At 52.5% G+C, this 16,659-nt stretch overlaps 6 protein-coding genes across 6 annotated transcripts; 1 reads left to right on the forward strand and 5 right to left on the reverse strand.

Moving 5' to 3' along the window:
* Nucleotides 1–1,010: 1,010 nt before the first annotated feature.
* CDEST_08506 (uncharacterized protein) lies at nt 1,011–2,815 on the reverse strand. The gene is made up of 3 exons (XM_062924665.1): nt 2,580–2,815; nt 1,641–2,526; nt 1,011–1,570 (listed from the first exon to the last, which is right to left on the reverse strand). The coding sequence occupies exons 2-3, from the start codon at nt 2,488–2,490 to the stop codon at nt 1,557–1,559; spliced, it is 864 nt and encodes a 287-aa protein (XP_062780716.1). The 5' UTR covers nt 2,491–2,526; nt 2,580–2,815; the 3' UTR covers nt 1,011–1,556.
* Nucleotides 2,816–3,984: 1,169 nt separating this feature from the next.
* On the reverse strand, nt 3,985–5,080 carry CDEST_08507 (uncharacterized protein). Its single transcript, XM_062924666.1, has 2 exons — nt 4,955–5,080; nt 3,985–4,886 (listed from the first exon to the last, which is right to left on the reverse strand). Exon 2 carries the CDS (start codon nt 4,829–4,831, stop codon nt 4,457–4,459), a length of 375 nt encoding a protein of 124 aa, XP_062780717.1. The 5' UTR covers nt 4,832–4,886; nt 4,955–5,080; the 3' UTR covers nt 3,985–4,456.
* Nucleotides 5,081–5,288: 208 nt separating this feature from the next.
* CDEST_08508 (Putative serine/Threonine protein phosphatase PP2A) lies at nt 5,289–11,152 on the forward strand. The gene is made up of 6 exons (XM_062924667.1): nt 5,289–5,584; nt 5,645–5,768; nt 5,824–5,914; nt 5,977–8,152; nt 8,212–9,376; nt 9,443–11,152. Exons 1-4 carry the CDS (start codon nt 5,568–5,570, stop codon nt 6,984–6,986), a joined length of 1,242 nt encoding a protein of 413 aa, XP_062780718.1. The 5' UTR covers nt 5,289–5,567; the 3' UTR covers nt 6,987–8,152; nt 8,212–9,376; nt 9,443–11,152.
* CDEST_08509 (uncharacterized protein) lies at nt 7,333–9,487 on the reverse strand. Its single transcript, XM_062924668.1, has 2 exons — nt 9,436–9,487; nt 7,333–9,367 (listed from the first exon to the last, which is right to left on the reverse strand). The coding sequence occupies exon 2, from the start codon at nt 9,139–9,141 to the stop codon at nt 7,396–7,398; it is 1,746 nt and encodes a 581-aa protein (XP_062780719.1). The 5' UTR covers nt 9,142–9,367; nt 9,436–9,487; the 3' UTR covers nt 7,333–7,395.
* On the reverse strand, nt 9,492–11,115 carry CDEST_08510 (uncharacterized protein). The gene is made up of 2 exons (XM_062924669.1): nt 10,904–11,115; nt 9,492–10,815 (listed from the first exon to the last, which is right to left on the reverse strand). Exons 1-2 carry the CDS (start codon nt 10,910–10,912, stop codon nt 9,844–9,846), a joined length of 981 nt encoding a protein of 326 aa, XP_062780720.1. The 5' UTR covers nt 10,913–11,115; the 3' UTR covers nt 9,492–9,843.
* A 2,977-nt stretch (nt 11,153–14,129) lies between the features above and the next one.
* On the reverse strand, nt 14,130–14,841 carry CDEST_08511 (Putative Zinc finger, RING-type; the record flags this gene model as incomplete). The annotated part of the gene is made up of 1 exon (XM_062924670.1): nt 14,130–14,841. One exon carries the CDS (start codon nt 14,839–14,841, stop codon nt 14,134–14,136), a length of 708 nt encoding a protein of 235 aa, XP_062780721.1. The 3' UTR covers nt 14,130–14,133.
* Nucleotides 14,842–16,659: the final 1,818 nt, after the last annotated feature.

A 16,659-nucleotide genomic window follows, 5' to 3' on the forward strand; every position in this document is an offset into this window, starting at 1 on the left:
TTGTTCTGTCCTGAAAGACTGCCGAGCCGGTACATCGGCACTGGTATCGATATGCTGGGGTGTCATTGAGCAAAAAACAAAAAAAAAAGGGAAAAATAAGAAGAAGACAAAGAAGAAGAAATAGCAGAAAGGCGTGTTATTCATCCTAAAGCGGGACAGGAGAGCACTTTGATTGGGTTAGGTGAACAAAGCGTGATCAATCAAGTTAAGCAATAGAAGGAAGAAAAGACGTTAGAGCGGCTCAACTAAGGTTTAGTGGCTGTTTAAACGCGTGTCAGTGGGTCACAGTCACTGCCCTTTCCGCGGTCTCCTACTCCTTGACGAGCCATCAATGGTTAGAGCGGCCCCCCGCAAATTTCTTAATCTGGTAAGGTAGTCTCTTTAGCGTCGACAAGAAGCGGCCAGTGCGCCGAAAAATGCAACCATGGTGAACCCTTCCAAAGCTGACAGCACACCCACTTGTCAAGTTGCTATGCACCCCCCGATCCCAGTCCACCCTCGTCGGAAACGTAGCTCCCCCTGTCTGAAATCCGAAGCCCGAGCCCCTTCAAGTGTCACAGGCTCCTGTCGATGAAGCATCCTCCTCTCCATGGCATTGATGGACGACGGCGGCTGGGCTGCAAACGTCACCCATCTATGATGTGGTGCAAGTCCGGATGCCCAGTCGTTCCGGCGAGATAAGAGCGGGCTTGGCGTTTGACGAGCGCACTCGATACCGCCAGAGTTGATGGCCTCTGTGGAGGTAAACTGTGAAATATGGGATGGTTTTAAGATGGCAATTACAGGGGTGCGCGACACTCCTCTCGCTCAGATGAAAGGGGTGTAGTCTGGCCATCATATGCGTTGTTTGAGAAACGGTATTTTCAATGTTGAGTTGTATTCTCAAGAAAAAGTAGCGGATGATTGATTATGAAAAGCGAAGGGAGAAAATAAGGGCAAGAAAGTGGAAGACCATGTCCACAATCTGACAGAGAGCGTAAGTTGAAATAAAGGCTGCCGGATCAGTAGGACGCACCAAACAAGTAGTGTCGCCAAGCTTTTATCGGACTTCTGTCAAGGGCTTGACTTCTGAGCTAGAATACCCCGACGAAACCCTCGAACCGCTCGTAAGACCAGCAAAACTTCGGGACGACTTGGCGCGCCGAGGCGACAACACTCAAATTTGTGGCAGGTGAACATGGCATTATAGATAAAGTACATTATAGCACATGCCAACCACAGTCCCATATCTCGAATAGATAGGATGGTCTTGGATGATGCGCCGTAACCCAGAGCCCGAATCCAATGAACGAACCCCTTTGCACCCGGCTGTCTTTGCAGCGAGATAGTCAGAGTGCCTCCAAATGCCATCGTTTCAAGCCCTCTTGACGAATGTCCCACTAGGCGCCCCTCGAGTAGGGTTTGTTACAAGATGCTGCATCCTTCGCATTTGTACATAAAAGGTACCCTCGGTGCTAAAGCATTTATCTCAGGGTCTAGAATCTTCCCACCTACCATACCGGCGATCGTCAACCCTGCCGCATCTCACTCTGAGAGCTAGAAGCTTGAAGCCTCACTCATTGGATCTTGACTGCAGGGAAACTGTTTAGCACCGTAAGAAGTAAACATGCGGCATCTAAGCGACAAATGATTGTACTTACCAATATTGACACCGCTGACACCACCGAGCACGAGACCCTGCTGCATAAGGCCGACAAGCTGGACAGAGTTGATCAATCCAACGGCGTTGAGCTGGGCAAGTTGCTGGAGCTGGGCGAGCATGACAAGCTGCTGCTGCGCCTGGAGCTGAGCGAGAGCCTGAACGTTGACAACGTTCTGAAGACCCATGACGGCGAGGAGTAGCTGGATGTTCTGGAGAAGAACGGCGTTGTTCTTGTTGTTGTCGTTGTTTTTGTTACGGTTGCGGCCGTTGCCCCGGTCGTTGTCATTACCACGGTTGTTGCCGTCGCCCCTGTTGTTATCGTTGCCCTTGTTCTCGCCTTCTTGTTGCTTCTGGTACTCCTTCATCGCCTTCTCGGCTTCCTTGGCGGCCTCCTTGGCGGCCTCTTTCTGCTGTTCCTCCTGCTTCTTGGCAGCCTCTTCGGCCTGCTTTGCTGCCTCTTCCTGCTGCTTCTTGGCTTCTTCCTCAGCTTGCTTAGCAGCCTCCTCTTGCTGCTTCGCGGCATCATCCTGACCGGCGCCAGCGCCTCCGCCGGCTTTGGCGGCTTCTTCCGCAGCCTTGCGGGCGGCCTCCTCTTCGGCCTTCTTCTTCTCCTCGGCAGCGGCGTCACCGCCCTCAGCAGGAGGTGCAGCGACAGGACCCTCAGCAGGAAGGGCTTCCGCAGGGGGGGCAGCGGCAGGAGCCTCGGCGGGAGGAGCGGCCGGGGCAATAGGTGCAGGTGCAGCGGCAGCAGGCGCCTGGGCGATTACCTGGCGGGTATCCAGCTGCTTAGGGATGCTCAGACCCGACACCAGGCCGGTAGCAATAAGAATGATCATGGAGGACCTCATTTTGAAATGACTGTCGTGAAGTGAGAACTGAAGAGTCTAGATCTTTGTCAGACGCTGCCTGTGAGCAGCCGAGAGACGAGATGACTTACTGGGTATCAAGGAATGACAGAAGCTGGGAATGAATGAAAACAGAGCACAGCTCTTGAAGAATGGAATAGTATATAGAGTTAAGACACTGTCTTGTCTAGAAGGGATAAGGGGCACACTGTCTGGTATGGGAAACGACGTGTATTTAACTTTCTCACTTCCCGGAAGAACATTAAGCATAAGTCGGTGTGTGGACCATGCCCGAACTTGGACCATTATTCCCAGGCCATAGCTTGCTGATCAGATGGCATCTATCAGGGTCATGAGACGGGCCATGTGTGCTTGTTAGTTGTCTGACAGGCCCACAGTGGTGGGGCATCTGCCTTCCTAGGTGGTGCGAAGCAACATCAAGACCCCACCTAGAAGACCGGCATACAATGGGTGTGTTGAAGCCGGTCTCAGCCATACCCCGTCAAGAAACACATGTCACCCGTCACCCCAACTCGGGACAACGGTAATGCATGCCCCAGAGCTTCAGCTGGTCGTCGTGGTTTGTCCTTCGGCTGTTTCGACTGATCTGAGCCGTTCTTGGCAGCTGGGAGATCAGACCGCATGCCGTCCATGTGGTGCATCTCCGCCCCCAGGGTGGATTAGATGACAACCTGAATGACATTGTCCGACAAGAGGGCTGTGAGGCATGTCGTTAGGCCTCCTTGGAAGAAGTCGCTGAGGAATAACCAGCCCTTGCCTGAGCCAGGCCGTGCATCAGGGGCTCCCTGCATCAGAAATTATTAACGAGTATTAAACGAGGGCGCAGATGTGGTAGCGTAGCCTAACAGCACGGGTCGCTTAGTGAGTATCGTCCGACGTTTCATCAACCTCGATCGCCCGGATGTTTACCAGCCGTGGGAGAATTTCGAGCCTCTTGCACCGGCCAGGCTATCATAGCATTGTTTCTGAAGCGACTAGTTTTTCTGAATTTGGCGGATGATCATACGTGGTTAAGCACAAGATGATTAGAGATTGACGACGGGTCGCCGGGAATGCTCAGAGAAACAGAAAAGCAAGAGATGCGCAGCGATCAGAAGAGATATTTCGCACCCCTTGGCCAAAAGACAGAGCGTAGAAAAGAGGCACTAAGCCTGTAGATTTTCCAGTCGGATTGCCTGGAACGATCCCGCAAGGATGGTACTGATGCGACTCTGCAAGGGAAAACTGCACCTGCGTTTCAGGCACATTTGTTCAAGATGACCTCGATTCTAAGACAAGTGCTCATTTGGACTTGGTTGCCCCGATCAATAGCTTCCGAGTGCGTGAGCAATGCTGAAGCACCAAATGCGTGATCCTACTCTGCACACATGTATAGTACGAGGTCTTTGGAGCACCCGTATGGCAATTTAAGGAGGCAGATGGTGAGGCCTTGGGACAGACGTTACCTAAGAGTACGGGAAGGAGACTGAAGCGCAAAGATTGATGGCAAGCTTGACTTGGAAACCACTCCATTCCAATTGGTTCGGCGCGATTGACCGGTTGCCTTGGCTAAATACAGCCATCTGCGACTTCGGCCGTGCACTCGCATCATTCGAATGGCAAGACATAGAGCTCTTTCGCAAGGCTGCAGGTCTGTAACAGAGAGCCTCAGGTCCGGGACCGTTCAGGACAATTGCGAGGAATGTCTTGCAGACAACGCTGGCCGAGTCATCATGTAAACCGTTTCCCATTCAAGCTCCCTGCTGCTCCCATCCTGGAAAGTCATAGCCACACAACTTCGGCCTCATTCCCACAACCTCAAAGCTAGCCGAGCGGCGTTAGCTGGGCATCGTGAGTGGCAACTTCGTCGTAAAAGTCGTTTCGAGCCATCACGGGTTGCAGAAAGTCGAAAACTGCGTCGTGGGGCTTGAATGGTATCTTGAGTTGTACATATGTTCATCTGCTGTCGTCACCTTTCCGCTTTTGTGGCCTCTGCATCTTTACTCGGTCCATGGAATCCTAACCACTCTCCAAGGATGCCGCCCGGCCTCGGCACTGGGCACTCCCTCTTCAATCGCTCTTCCCGGGTTCGTATGGTATCCTCGTCGCCGGCTTGGCTGAAGTTGACTATGCCGTTCTCGATCTCAGGGGTTGTCTCGCGACGTTTTCGCCTCCTCCGGCGACCATCCTCGCCTACTACGATTTCTCCATCGGCGTACGTGACACGAGGTGCTGGACATGGTAAAAGATGCGGCATGCCAACAACGAAAAAGCTTGCAACGACTGTTGTAGCAAAGAGGGTAGACGTCATACGCGACCGTGGGTGGAGGGGATGCGGTGGCATGATCGCGTATGGGTTTTTTTCTTCTTTTTTTTGTGGAAAAGAAGGACGAGGATTTCTACGTGAAATTGAACGTTAGATGCCTCATGTTTGACGGTACTGAGCCAATCAAGCAACATAGCTCACCTATGGCAGCATCATACTCGCGCGACTTGGTAATGCGGTCCTACGTCAATGCCTTGATGAGGCCGCCGCGATGGATGGCAACTCTCGGTTTTCTTGCAAACCTGCAGTGAAGCTTGATGGGTCGAATTGCTATGCAGGCCATCTGATTGGATTCCAGCGTCCCGGGGTGGGCCCATCCGCCGATGTGACATTTCAAACGCTGTGTGCCTGAGGAACCCGGCTTCGGTAACCGCAACAACTAAGCTTCCGTGATAGAGAAGATACAAGCTGTGATCTAGTCCCACTTATCATAGTGCACGTACCATTTTGATTCTCCACTTTGCAGATCCCGGCGCGATTAGAAGTTGGGGGTTCGTAGGCGACTGAATGGCAATTATGCACGTCTTTTGCCTTTGCCTTACTGACGCCATCCCATCCCGAAAGCCTTGATCGCGCAACGAACCATTTCGCTAAGACGAAGAAGACTCGGCCTATCGCGCTGCCCCAGGTTTTACTACCAACGCGAAGTTCTGAAGTAAGGGGCATATAACAAATATCCACTTCAACTCGAAATTGCGACTCGTCGGCCTTGGGCGCCTCGACGTAAACCACGGAGCCCTCCTTAGCTATTGCCATGAGCGACCTCGACAAGTACGTTTCTCAGTCAACTTCGACTTAGTGTTTTCGCCAAGATACTGACAATCGGGACAGAGCCATTGCGCAATTGCGCGCCTGCCGACCGATACCCGAAGCGCAGGTTCGAGAACTGTGCCATAAGGCACGGGAGTTACTCATTGAAGAGGGCAACGTCGTCACGGTTACAGCTCCCGTAACGGTATGAGGGAGTGCACATTACGCAAGGATCGAACGGGTACTGATGGGACTCTTAGATATGCGGTGATATCCACGGCCAGTTCCATGATCTCATGGAGCTCTTCCGCGTTGGTGGCGACGTCCCCGACACCAATTACCTTTTCATGGGTAAATAGCCACAGCTCTCGCCATCATTCGAGAGCAACAGGCCGACTGATTATGTTACATAGGTGACTTTGTCGACCGTGGCTTTTACTCGCTCGAGTCCTTCCTCCTCCTTCTCTGCCTCAAAGTTCGCTATCCCGACCGTATGACCCTCATTCGCGGCAACCACGAGTCCCGTCAAATCACCACCGTCTATGGCTTCTACGACGAGTGCCTGCGGAAATATGGTTCGGCCAACGTCTGGCGCTATTGCTGCGACGTCTTCGACTACCTTGCTCTTGGGGCCATCGTACTAGGCGCATCGCACACGTTCAACTCCCCGCCGGAGCAAGAACCCATCAACGAAGATGTGGAGATCGAGGTCTGCGACCAGGCTGGCTCAACAATGAGCCGATTCCCCAGACAAAGACGGCCACAGCGGCAACCGACACCTGGCAGTCCAAATGGCGCGCCTTCGGGCGACAAAACAGGCCCGCCGGGCAGTGGCGCATCGGGAAGCTCGGCAGGTTCCATCGGCAACCCCGCCGGCGCCATTCTATGCGTCCACGGTGGTCTCTCCCCCCTGATAGACAGTGTCGATAAGATCCGGCTTCTCGACAGGAAGCAAGAGGTGCCGCACGAAGGAGCCATGTGCGATTTGCTTTGGTCTGACCCAGACGATATCGATGGATGGGGGTTGTCGCCACGCGGTGCTGGGTTCTTGTTTGGTGCTGATATTGTCCGCGACTTCAACCACAAGAACGATCTGTCGCTTATCGCGCGTGCCCACCAGCTCGTCATGGAGGGTTTCAAAGAGATGTTCGACGCTAGTATCGTCACGGTTTGGTCGGCGCCCAATTATTGCTACCGCTGCGGCAACGTTGCGGCGATCCTCGAACTGGCGGAGGACGACTCAGGCACTGGTGTCTTCGCGCGCAGCAATGGCGACAGGGGCCGCAGTGACGGCGGTATCAGGGGAACCGATGACTATGTTCTCCTGCCCGGACCGGCGCGGAGGTACCGCGTGTTCCAGGCAGCACCTCAAGATTCCAGGGGAATGCCGGCGAAGAAGCCGGTGGCTGACTACTTCTTGTAGCTCGCCTATACAAAAAGGAAGGAAACGAAAAAAAAAGGAAGGAAAAGGACACCTCCCCATGCGATGACGATACCCGGCGTCCTCTGAAGCGATGCAAATCTCCGAAAGTAACGAAAACAATTACAAAAGGCAATGGTCAACGGTACTCGGGCGCATCGCGTGTGTCTTGTTAGTTCTTTCTTGTAAGCGTGCGCAAAGGTTTGGTTGATGGACGAGCACTGGAGTTTCGAGGACATGAATGAACAGGATATTTCATCATGTGTATCTCTACATTTCGGTGACTTCCTCCTGTCTTGCGACTACCGGGTTCTAAAGTTAGACGCCGTTTCCCCCTCCCGTTTTGAACACCAAGATTCTCATTGCCCAGAGCTCCTCTCGTTCCTGGACTCTAAACACGGGTTGAAATGATTCAAACGGAATAACACGTATGCATGCCGACCATGATCCTTTCCGGTTTCTGCCTGACCCGGTCGATAAAGCTTAGCTCCCAGTGGACACGGTTCCTTGTCTTGGTGATCCAGTTGAGGAAGCAATCCCCATGCACCACACCGCCCAGAAAGATCTTTTCTTCCAGCGTCATCTGCTGCATCAGCTTTATCTCCAACTCTTCTAGCTCCGCCGAATCGCGGTCCAACTTGTCGCAGCACTCAACTATGTCCTGTTGCGTCTGCAAGATCACCGACTCCTCCGTGGGACTCATGTCTGTGAGCTTCCTCATGGTATCCGTGTGCAGGCTAATTCTGCTCCCGAGTAGTACGATCCTGTTGTGCGTCGCCTGGCGCCTCTTAAATGGTCTGATGGACATGTGCGCGAGCGCCGTTTTCAGCTTCTCGAGCTTCTTCCTCTGCCTGCGGCGTGCCATGAAGCTTGACGCGGAGATGGAGCCCGGTGTCTCCTCGGTGAGGGGGATGAGGAACTCGAACCAGCGGCAGTAGCGCCGGGCCATTTTGTCACTTTCTCCGTTGCAGAACTTGGTGCGCAAGCTTTCTACAACAATGACGGACGGTGGGGTTTCCCAGTCTGGTGAGGCGATGCTGTGGTTGGTGTTCGTCGAGCTTTGGTTTCTTGCGCCTTCGTTGGTCGGGCCACCGTTTCCCAAGCCATGGTTTCTTGGGGCGTCGTTTCTAGAGCCGGACGTCTTCCTTTTCCCAAAGGGGTTGAGACTGCTAAAGAGTGTTCTCAGCGCCCCTCTCCCATCTTCTTTCCCGCCGCGGAGACCAAGTACCTTGGGCTTCTTGCCGAGAGGCGGAACTAAATCGTCCTCGCCGTGTCTTTTATGGCCCCGAGGCCCTACATTGTCGCTTTCTACATCGTCGCTTTCGGCGTCCGGATCCGGCCCAATATCTTTTAGCCACTGGTGAACCTTGGAGTTCTCGACTGTCTCCTCCTGCTCATCAAGCTGTCTCCTGATATGCACCGCGCCACTCATGTCCCCCGGCAGCCGAAGAGATGGTCTATCCTGGTCCATATTGTAGGTGACGGGCTTCAGTGCGGGTCGCGAGTAGTCTGCATCCGCGGTAGGCCATACTCTGTACTCGCGTCCAAAGGGCGCAACCCATTTCATATGCTCTTGGGGGCTTGGTGGAGATGTTCTTGTTGTGTTTCTAGAGGGAGATTGGGAACGGTGTGGCTCGAAGCGGAGTTGCGCTTTAGAGGATGAGGGCCTCTGGGGCTCCTCGATACCGAGCCCGACCTGTTGAACTGTTGGACCGTCGAAAACGGACTGAGGAATGGACCTTGCCGGTTTTCGTTGGAAGCAAGCCGGTGGCTTCGACCGGGGAGTTGGTGATATCTGCCTCAGTTGCTGGCGGTGGACGGGAAAAAAGCTTTCGCCGTAGGGCGGCGTCGGCGCAGCACCATCTGCCTCCCGTTCAACATGCTCTAGCTGATTGCGGATGAAAATTCTTTGTTGCTCTAGCATTCGTTCCATGCATTTGAACGTTGCGGATGCGTCCTCTCTATCCGGTTCTATTCTCAACAGCTGGTCGAGTGCCTCGTCGAGCTCGCCGAGGAGACGTTGGAGACATTGGATTACATTAGTGTGTAATCCCTTTCGGACCTCGTATTCCGTGCTGCCTCTCTCGTACTCGACTCGATTGGATGTCGCAAAGATGGCCAAAAGGCTTAACTCTGCGGGTGTGTGCTGTTGTGACATTCGAGATTTGTGTCGTCTGAGGATTTCTTGGGCCAAGTTGAGGCTGGAGGGAGGCGAGGTTGGATGGAAATCGCATTGGAAAGTCGAAAGAAGCGAGATTTCGGCCGATGATTATCGTGGGAATTTGCTACTTATGTCCATTGAGTGTTCGACTCTCTCTACCTGTATCCTAGGTGCTCTAGCAAGGGCTTTCACCTTTCAGCCATACAATGTTGTTTGGCATCGACTATGCAGCGTTACCACACCATTCCCACGTGCCGCGTCCAACACAAAGAACTTCGGGGGGAAACAAACCATACAGTCCCGTTCTCTGGAAAAGGAATCGAGACGTTTTTTTAGTGCCCGACCCCAGCGCCGTACTCAAGGGAAGATGCCTTTGTCGCATTATCATCGTATTCTTTGGCTTGGACATAGCAAGGGCACACTTCGCCCTTCACCTATTGTGCTCGTTGGCACTTTGTACAGAACAATCATTCCAACAACAATTGAAATCAAAGGTAAATACGCTGCCCCCTCCCTCGAACCTCGAAGGGCGTGCCCGAACTGCTCGAGTGTAGCATTGCTATTCCAGAGGCGCGCTTCGTCTTCGGGTTTAATAGCGGTTCGTCCATTGTTGTCTCTTCTCGCTGCAGGGTGGCTCGGCCGGCGGTTCAAAGCAATGGCCCATTTGTGAGTCTTGGAATATATTCGTCTCGTTTACTCTCAGCCAAGCCTTCGGTCGAGATCCGTTCTGTGGAAAGAGGCCGTTGGCACCCATGCGTAAGGATCAACGACCGCCTGCTGCGGTGCTCGTTCCTCAGCACTCGATTTTGTATCAGCTATAGGGAACGGGCCAGGGTTATTTTTGACTATGGATTCAAGTTGGCTTGCAAAAAATACCGGCGACTGGTGATGTGATGTATGGTACACAGCGTAAGACGTAGTGGGTGGCCCGCAGCAAGCCAGGGGTAGAGGTGCTGTTGGAGGGTTTGCTGCTGGGAAAAATGATCGATAGGCGAATGTTTGGTTCGTGCCATATCTCGGCGGGTTCAGTGGAATGTCATTGACTTCTTGACCATGATTGGCGTTTGCCCATTCGATGCTCTCTTGGCTGGATCTATGACCGCCGTATCCGTTGCTAGGTAGGGTTTCGGGCCGTGGATAAGAAGTCGGTCGAGGGTTCAAGTTTGACGATGACGTGGAAACCAACCCACAAATCTGCTGAATACCATCTTCAGGAGTTTCGTAGTCTTCGATCGATGAGTCTTCTGATGCTTGATACATCGAGTTTCGATTGGGGGTTGTTGGCTGGTTCGCTGGCGCGAACAGCTCGTGCTCCTGAAGGCAGGGTGGCCGCCGCGGAGCGAGCAGGCGTTCCAACGTGGCTGCCGCCTGCCCTTGTTGCACACTGCTGCTCTCGTGCAAAACTGGCTGGTTGGCCACTGCCAAGGAATTCAGCGTCCCGGCTTGAATATATTGTTCGATTTGCTCGTCAACGAGGCCCAAAGTGTGGAGAAGCTGTCGCAGCTTGTGATTCTCGTTGGCAACGTGACGCGCAGCTTGCTGCACTTCGGCAGAAGCTTCCACTCCTTTGGAATGGCATTGCCGAAGCTTTTGCTCAATCTCAAGGACATACTCCTTTTTTCGAGCCCTTGATCGACGCTGGTTGTCCCGGATACGACTCCTCTCCTTTTCCTGCAGTCCAGGTACTGGTAAGCCACTTCCCGGCCAAAGCAGAATGCCGACCAAGCCCAGCTGTGTTGAAACCAAAAAAATCACTGACCGCTTCCATTTGGCTCCTTACTGGCTCGTACCCACACACCACACTATGGGAAATAGAGACCCTCTCTTGAAGAAAAAGGGCGGTGTTTGTGAATGGAAGAGTGGTACCAAAGAAGTCCCTTCTCTACCACAGGGGAAACAGCCGGATGTATTGGGAAGTTGGACAGCTGCCATGTGCAAGATGAGGCGGGGACCAAGAAACCTTAGCTGACGCTTGCTACATGGGTTGACTAGGTGTGAATGGGCAAGTCTGGCGGCGATGCCGCTGAGTAAAAAAGGCCTCCAGGCCGGGTATAGGTGGTGCTGCAGGTGAAATCTAGTATTAGGTGCTGGCAAATCATAGGCAGCAATAATATTATTGCAATGTGAGTGGAGGACTGCTCACCCTGGCCGAGACAAACCCGTGAGAAGGGGACAAGGATGCCGATTTCTGGTTTCTGGTAGGGGTATCTTCCAGGAACTGGCCAAGCACACCTACCTAGTGTAGGTATACATCTGCCCACGTAGAGTGACGAGGCAGGTTAGAGCAACAGGCCAAACGGGCAGCCCTAGCAACCACCAGTTTTGTTCGCGGTAAAAAGTACTGTGATCGACTCAGACTTGATTATGTTAGATAATTCGAGACGCTTGTGGTTCTAGAGAATGTATTCCCTTGACATTCGAGGCTTTTGGGCAGGAGGAGGGGCTAACACGAACTAGACAACCCCATTCAAAGCCTACCGCTTGTGGCAACACGCGCCTCTCGGTGGGTGGACCTTAGGAGTGAGGAATTTGGCTGGAAAAGGGGGGGTCAGCCAAGAGAGGGCCGGCCATCGAAGCAGAGCCTCCGGTCCTTGAGATTATACTATTGGGTAGGCTTTGTCAGCCATATTTTCTCTAGAACAATGAGGAGTTGAGAAAGACTTCAACCACGAACCACGTACGCTGCAGGTTATTGGATATTTCAGTGGCTTCAACAAGTTTGAATCACTGGACAGAAGCGGTGTTATTGCAACGGCGTTAGAGCTGACACCGGGTTACCGTGAACGACCCGAAAGAGAAGCCATACCAATCCCAAAGCAATTATTTCTTTTCCATAGACTAGTCAGAGCATCTGCAGTAACATGGGGATAGGGTAAAATATGAGGGGTAGGATATCTGGATTAGAACTGAGCATGACCGGCGCATGATGCTTGACCATCTGGCGAGACAATTTTAAGGGGCACACAGATGTGTCGTTGGCGAATGGCTACCACAAAACGTGCCAAGGATCTTGAGCTTCCACCTACCGGAACACAAGCACGCCCGTTCACTGACCTTGGCAGCATGACAGAATGACATCGCTTTTTTTTGCAGCGAACCATCTGGTGGCGTACGAAACGGCGAAGACTCGGGTGGCTCGAGGTGCTCCGTTAAATAAACCTTGGAGCACCGTTTTCCTAAGCTGCGACGGAGGAGGATTTGAAGCCTTCTCGCTCAGAACCAACGCTACTGGTAAAAGCATCTATAGGCATTTGGTCACCCAAACTCATTCTGCCGAAGAAACTTGGAGCACATGTGGGAACGGCATGCCCGTTGGGATGGCGAGCGTGGCGAGCTGTTTGTTTGGTAGGGTGTTTGTGTGGGTAACAAAACCATGGTGTTGTACCACAGCCAGTCACCACCGCCAGTCGACAAAGATCGGACGTTCCTGTTGGACTATGGGAATAGAGCCCTGCCAGTTGCAAGTTGCAGCCGTCATGCGGCCGCCATCTATAGACGACCCATGTCGAAAGGAATAGTCGGATGTGGGCTTCTAGCCGGCCCACTTCAGAAGTGAGCCCACTTCGGAAGGGAACACAAGCTGGACTCGGCTGTATTATCAAATGAAGGTGATTGAGGGCCAGTATCAGGGCTTCCGGACTGCGTCGAATGTGAGAGTCGCCGCCGGTCGCCACCAGCAGGTAGGATGGAACACTGCAAGCCACAGGCGCTCACAGCACAGTGGCCCGTCAAGCATTGTATCCACTTCCTGGCCCTGCCTCCCTACTACTTTACCTTCCCTCCGGATGCACTTGAAGCAAAATAGTGGGTCTTTTGTTGGGTCCTTCGACAGGTAGGATTCTTGGGAGGGGCCCGCTTCACAATTCTACCTCACCTGCACCTACCCTCCTGCCAGGCGGGTGACAAAAAAACACGAACTCGTAGAATCGTAGCCTCTCCAGGTATCTTTACGCTACAGTTGGGTGAACTGTACATACCTAGGTATTGGTCACTAATACTAAAGCTTAGTCCAGGTATTCCCGTCCTAAACCCAACTTCAGGGACGGGAGTTCGGCGTGTTGGTCACCCGCCTGCCTACCCAGGCACGAATGTCTACGGACTGTTGGCTTCCTTCCACCTGTGACAGGCAATCAACTCATCGAAGTGCAGTGTCATCTCCTCTACATCCAATACCGTCGAAGAAATCAACATTCATCTAGGCTTTATTTTACCGAAACCACCCTCACAGCCACGTTGAAGTTAATAATTCTAGCTGCCCCTTCGTCAGATAGAACATCGAAAACATTGCAAGTAGCGTGTCTGGGACGACGTGAGAAGAATAAGGTCAGATACTTGACTGGAGAAGAAGTTCCGGCTATTAAACATGGCCAAGCCTCCCCTATTTCCCTCCCTCCTCTGGCTCGTCGGAATTTACTCCGTCGACCAACCACATTCGATCTCCACTCTTGCTCTCTTCGGATAACACTTTGGTCTGGCCAAGTCGGTCATTAGCTACATCTCGGCACGACTGACGACCCTAGCAGATGTGATCCACCACCCAACTTCAGTAGTAGGTGTGGTACATATTCTGTGTCTTCTACCATGTTCTTCATGTCGTATACCTATGCGGTCTCAGAGAAACCGCCTTGGCTACGTCTCTCACTCTTCTCAACCTTGGACTACTGGGGTCGATCTTTCGCAAGCAATGTCAGAGAGAAAGCCCCTTCTCTGACCCAATTACCAGGCCTACAACCTCCGAATTTGCCGTGCTTGGTGTTTTGGTTGGATGTGGCGTATTCTGGGTTGCGGGCAACTTGCAGAGACTGGTGATCCCAAAGCTACGAATCTGGGGAATAATCGCCTCGGGAGCGGCCTTTGCTTGCTAGCAAAGACTGAGCGCCATCCAAAAATCCGAGACCCCGTCCACCACATGTTCCATATCCAAAAAATGCCTACCCATTTGGTCGGCAAATAGGGGCTACCCTACCCACCACTCATGACTGCCCATTCCTACCAACAGGTCAGCCATGCGTTAGTCATCTTGGCATAATACTCCTCCAGCATGATGTTCTCGAAGTCGGTCTTTCTGTGCATAAGGAAGCTGGCATCGGCCTGGCTCTCGGATGTGAAAAACCGACGCCTTGCCTGTACAAATCTTCGCTTGCAGGCATCGAACCTTGCTTCGGCCGAGGTTCTCAAAGCAGTCGCGTAGCATCGAGGACATAACTCTGGTATCAAACCCCCTTCTGGGATCGTGGCAGGTATAAGAAATAGTTCTTCCACGGTGATGTGACGAGGAACAACGCCGTGTCCGCATTTACTGTGGGTAAGCTCTTGGCGACAGAATGGGCAGTTATGGTGGTCTCGAAGCCATGTCGTCAAGCATCGAACTCCTGCCACATGTCCACAAGGCATGATCGCGGGGACGCTATCCGGCAGCTTGCCCGTCCTCTTATCGGCATGGTCTTGGAAAGACATCTTGCTGTGTTGGCAAATTTGGCAAACTAGGCCCTCCGGCTGGTCGATCAGAAACATCGTCTTAGGGCTAGGAAAGAAGCATCTCTCCACATCAGAGAACTTGGATTCAATGGGTCTTAGCCAGTCGTTAACGAAGGGGGGAAATGTCTTTCTCAAACGCGAACAATTCTCGCTCGACCCGTAGCGTCTCGTCGAGAGATATCGCTGCTGGGCTCTTACAGTTCCCGGAACCATAACCATTGGAAGATAGACTTGTTCTGGTAGCTGAGGGGGAGGGTGTTCCAAAAATGTTGGTTTCTCGGCCGGCGATGATGCTGTCCAACCCTTCACAGCTGATACCCGGGGCTTTGAGGCGACAACCCTCAATCTCAAGACTGAAGGCAGTGAAACGGAGCAAAGGACCTTGTTCGACGAAAAATATCGTCATGAAAGATGTGAACTCTTGATATGGCTTATCAAAGAGCAGTAAACAATGTGTCTTTACTTGGTAGGCCTCGTACTCTTCCCTCAAAGGACCCCTCAATGTCAGCACCAAACACGCTTAGTCAAGTGTGTACAAGAGCAATTTCAAAAGCCATGTGAAAGGGACACCTGGGTCAGACGATGTGCAAGACACAGGTGGCACCATTTAGATGGGCTGTGTGTGCATTGCCAGTGTGCCTCCCTCTCTTCCTACCTCTAACGTAAGGTAAATTACGAAGCCCGCTCCTCCAGGCCAAAGCGTCCAGGGGTCCAAATACTGTTAAATTGACATACTTGTTAACATTGCTGTATTCTAGACACTCCTTTCAGCTTTGATGATACCATGTTGGCTTTCATTCGAAGCATCTATGACATTGTGTATTAGACCAGGAAGGGCGAGGAGTTGTGGTCTGCTTGAACTGCGAGAAGCTGTACGATCAGCTCTCCCCACATCTTCAAGAGAGAGGGAGAGGGATGGGGGAGGGGGGTCCGAGCCACCAATGCTGACAAGGGAAAAGAAATCACAGCATAAGACAAGCGGATGCACCGGCGGTGTGTTCACATCTCCACCCGGGGTTCGGTACGAGATTTCGAACTCGAGAAACCCTAGGTAGTCCCATTACGTACTTGCACAGAGCGGTGGCCCATCGGCCCATAGCCTACAACAAGCAGATATTCCTAGTCGGGTATGATAATACAGACTCACCGAGAAGAATAATATGAAGTAGGAGGAATTTCGGACAATAGACAATGTGTTGCCTGTCCTTCGGCCGCCTCGATGAACATCATGATACTGTCATGCCGGGCATAGGTACCCTAACCCCTAACCTATCGTCATGCTGCCACCTGGGCACGATTGCACTGGTTTCTCCTAAAAGTGTTGGACTTCCTGTCCACATCAGCTAGTGCAGGAACTGGGAAAGCACGAACGACTACTGGTTAACTTCTGTACTACTCAATCTCGCCCTCGCTGATCTGTACCTCCACTTCCTTGGACGATCTGGATTCGTCAAGCGGTCTCGGTTCGCTCCGTTCCTGTCGATGGTACCCACTCGCCCGGGCTCAACAATTCCTCCTCCAACCACCCTCCGGATCGACAGAATCGTGGCTTTCGGTACCCAACTTGTTGCATTCCCGCAAAGTACCGCAGGACCGCTAACCACATTAAGAGGGGGTGGCATAGCTGCTGCCCATGGGCCAGGGTTTTGAGTCTGTTCTCGTGAGAAAGCTACCAATATGAATGAGCCTGGCGGTGAACGAGGGATTCATTCAATCGCTTGTACCAGCCGTTGAGGGACCAGGAGTTTAGGGCCCGACTGGTTGTGTCTACGCCCAGAAGCCGTTCAAGTATCCTCCGTGTATAACTCCGAAGGGCCTTCTCGTTAATAGCACACTGCACATTGGGCCTTCGTGCATGTCGAAGTGGTTGCGGTCCAGGAAGGGGGCTTTTTCAGGGTCGGGATCAACGATAGGCACACTTTTGATCCTGTTGCTATCAATCGAACATTCATATGGCCTCCAAACAAGAAGCAACAGGCTGCTTCAATACCAGAGTTAAGTCATCGGTGACTATTTCTTAGACATCCCCTCAGGCGA

Source organism: Colletotrichum destructivum, chromosome 5, assembly GCF_034447905.1.
Source record: "Colletotrichum destructivum chromosome 5, complete sequence".
In the NCBI taxonomy this organism is placed as follows: Eukaryota; Fungi; Ascomycota; class Sordariomycetes; order Glomerellales; family Glomerellaceae; genus Colletotrichum; species Colletotrichum destructivum.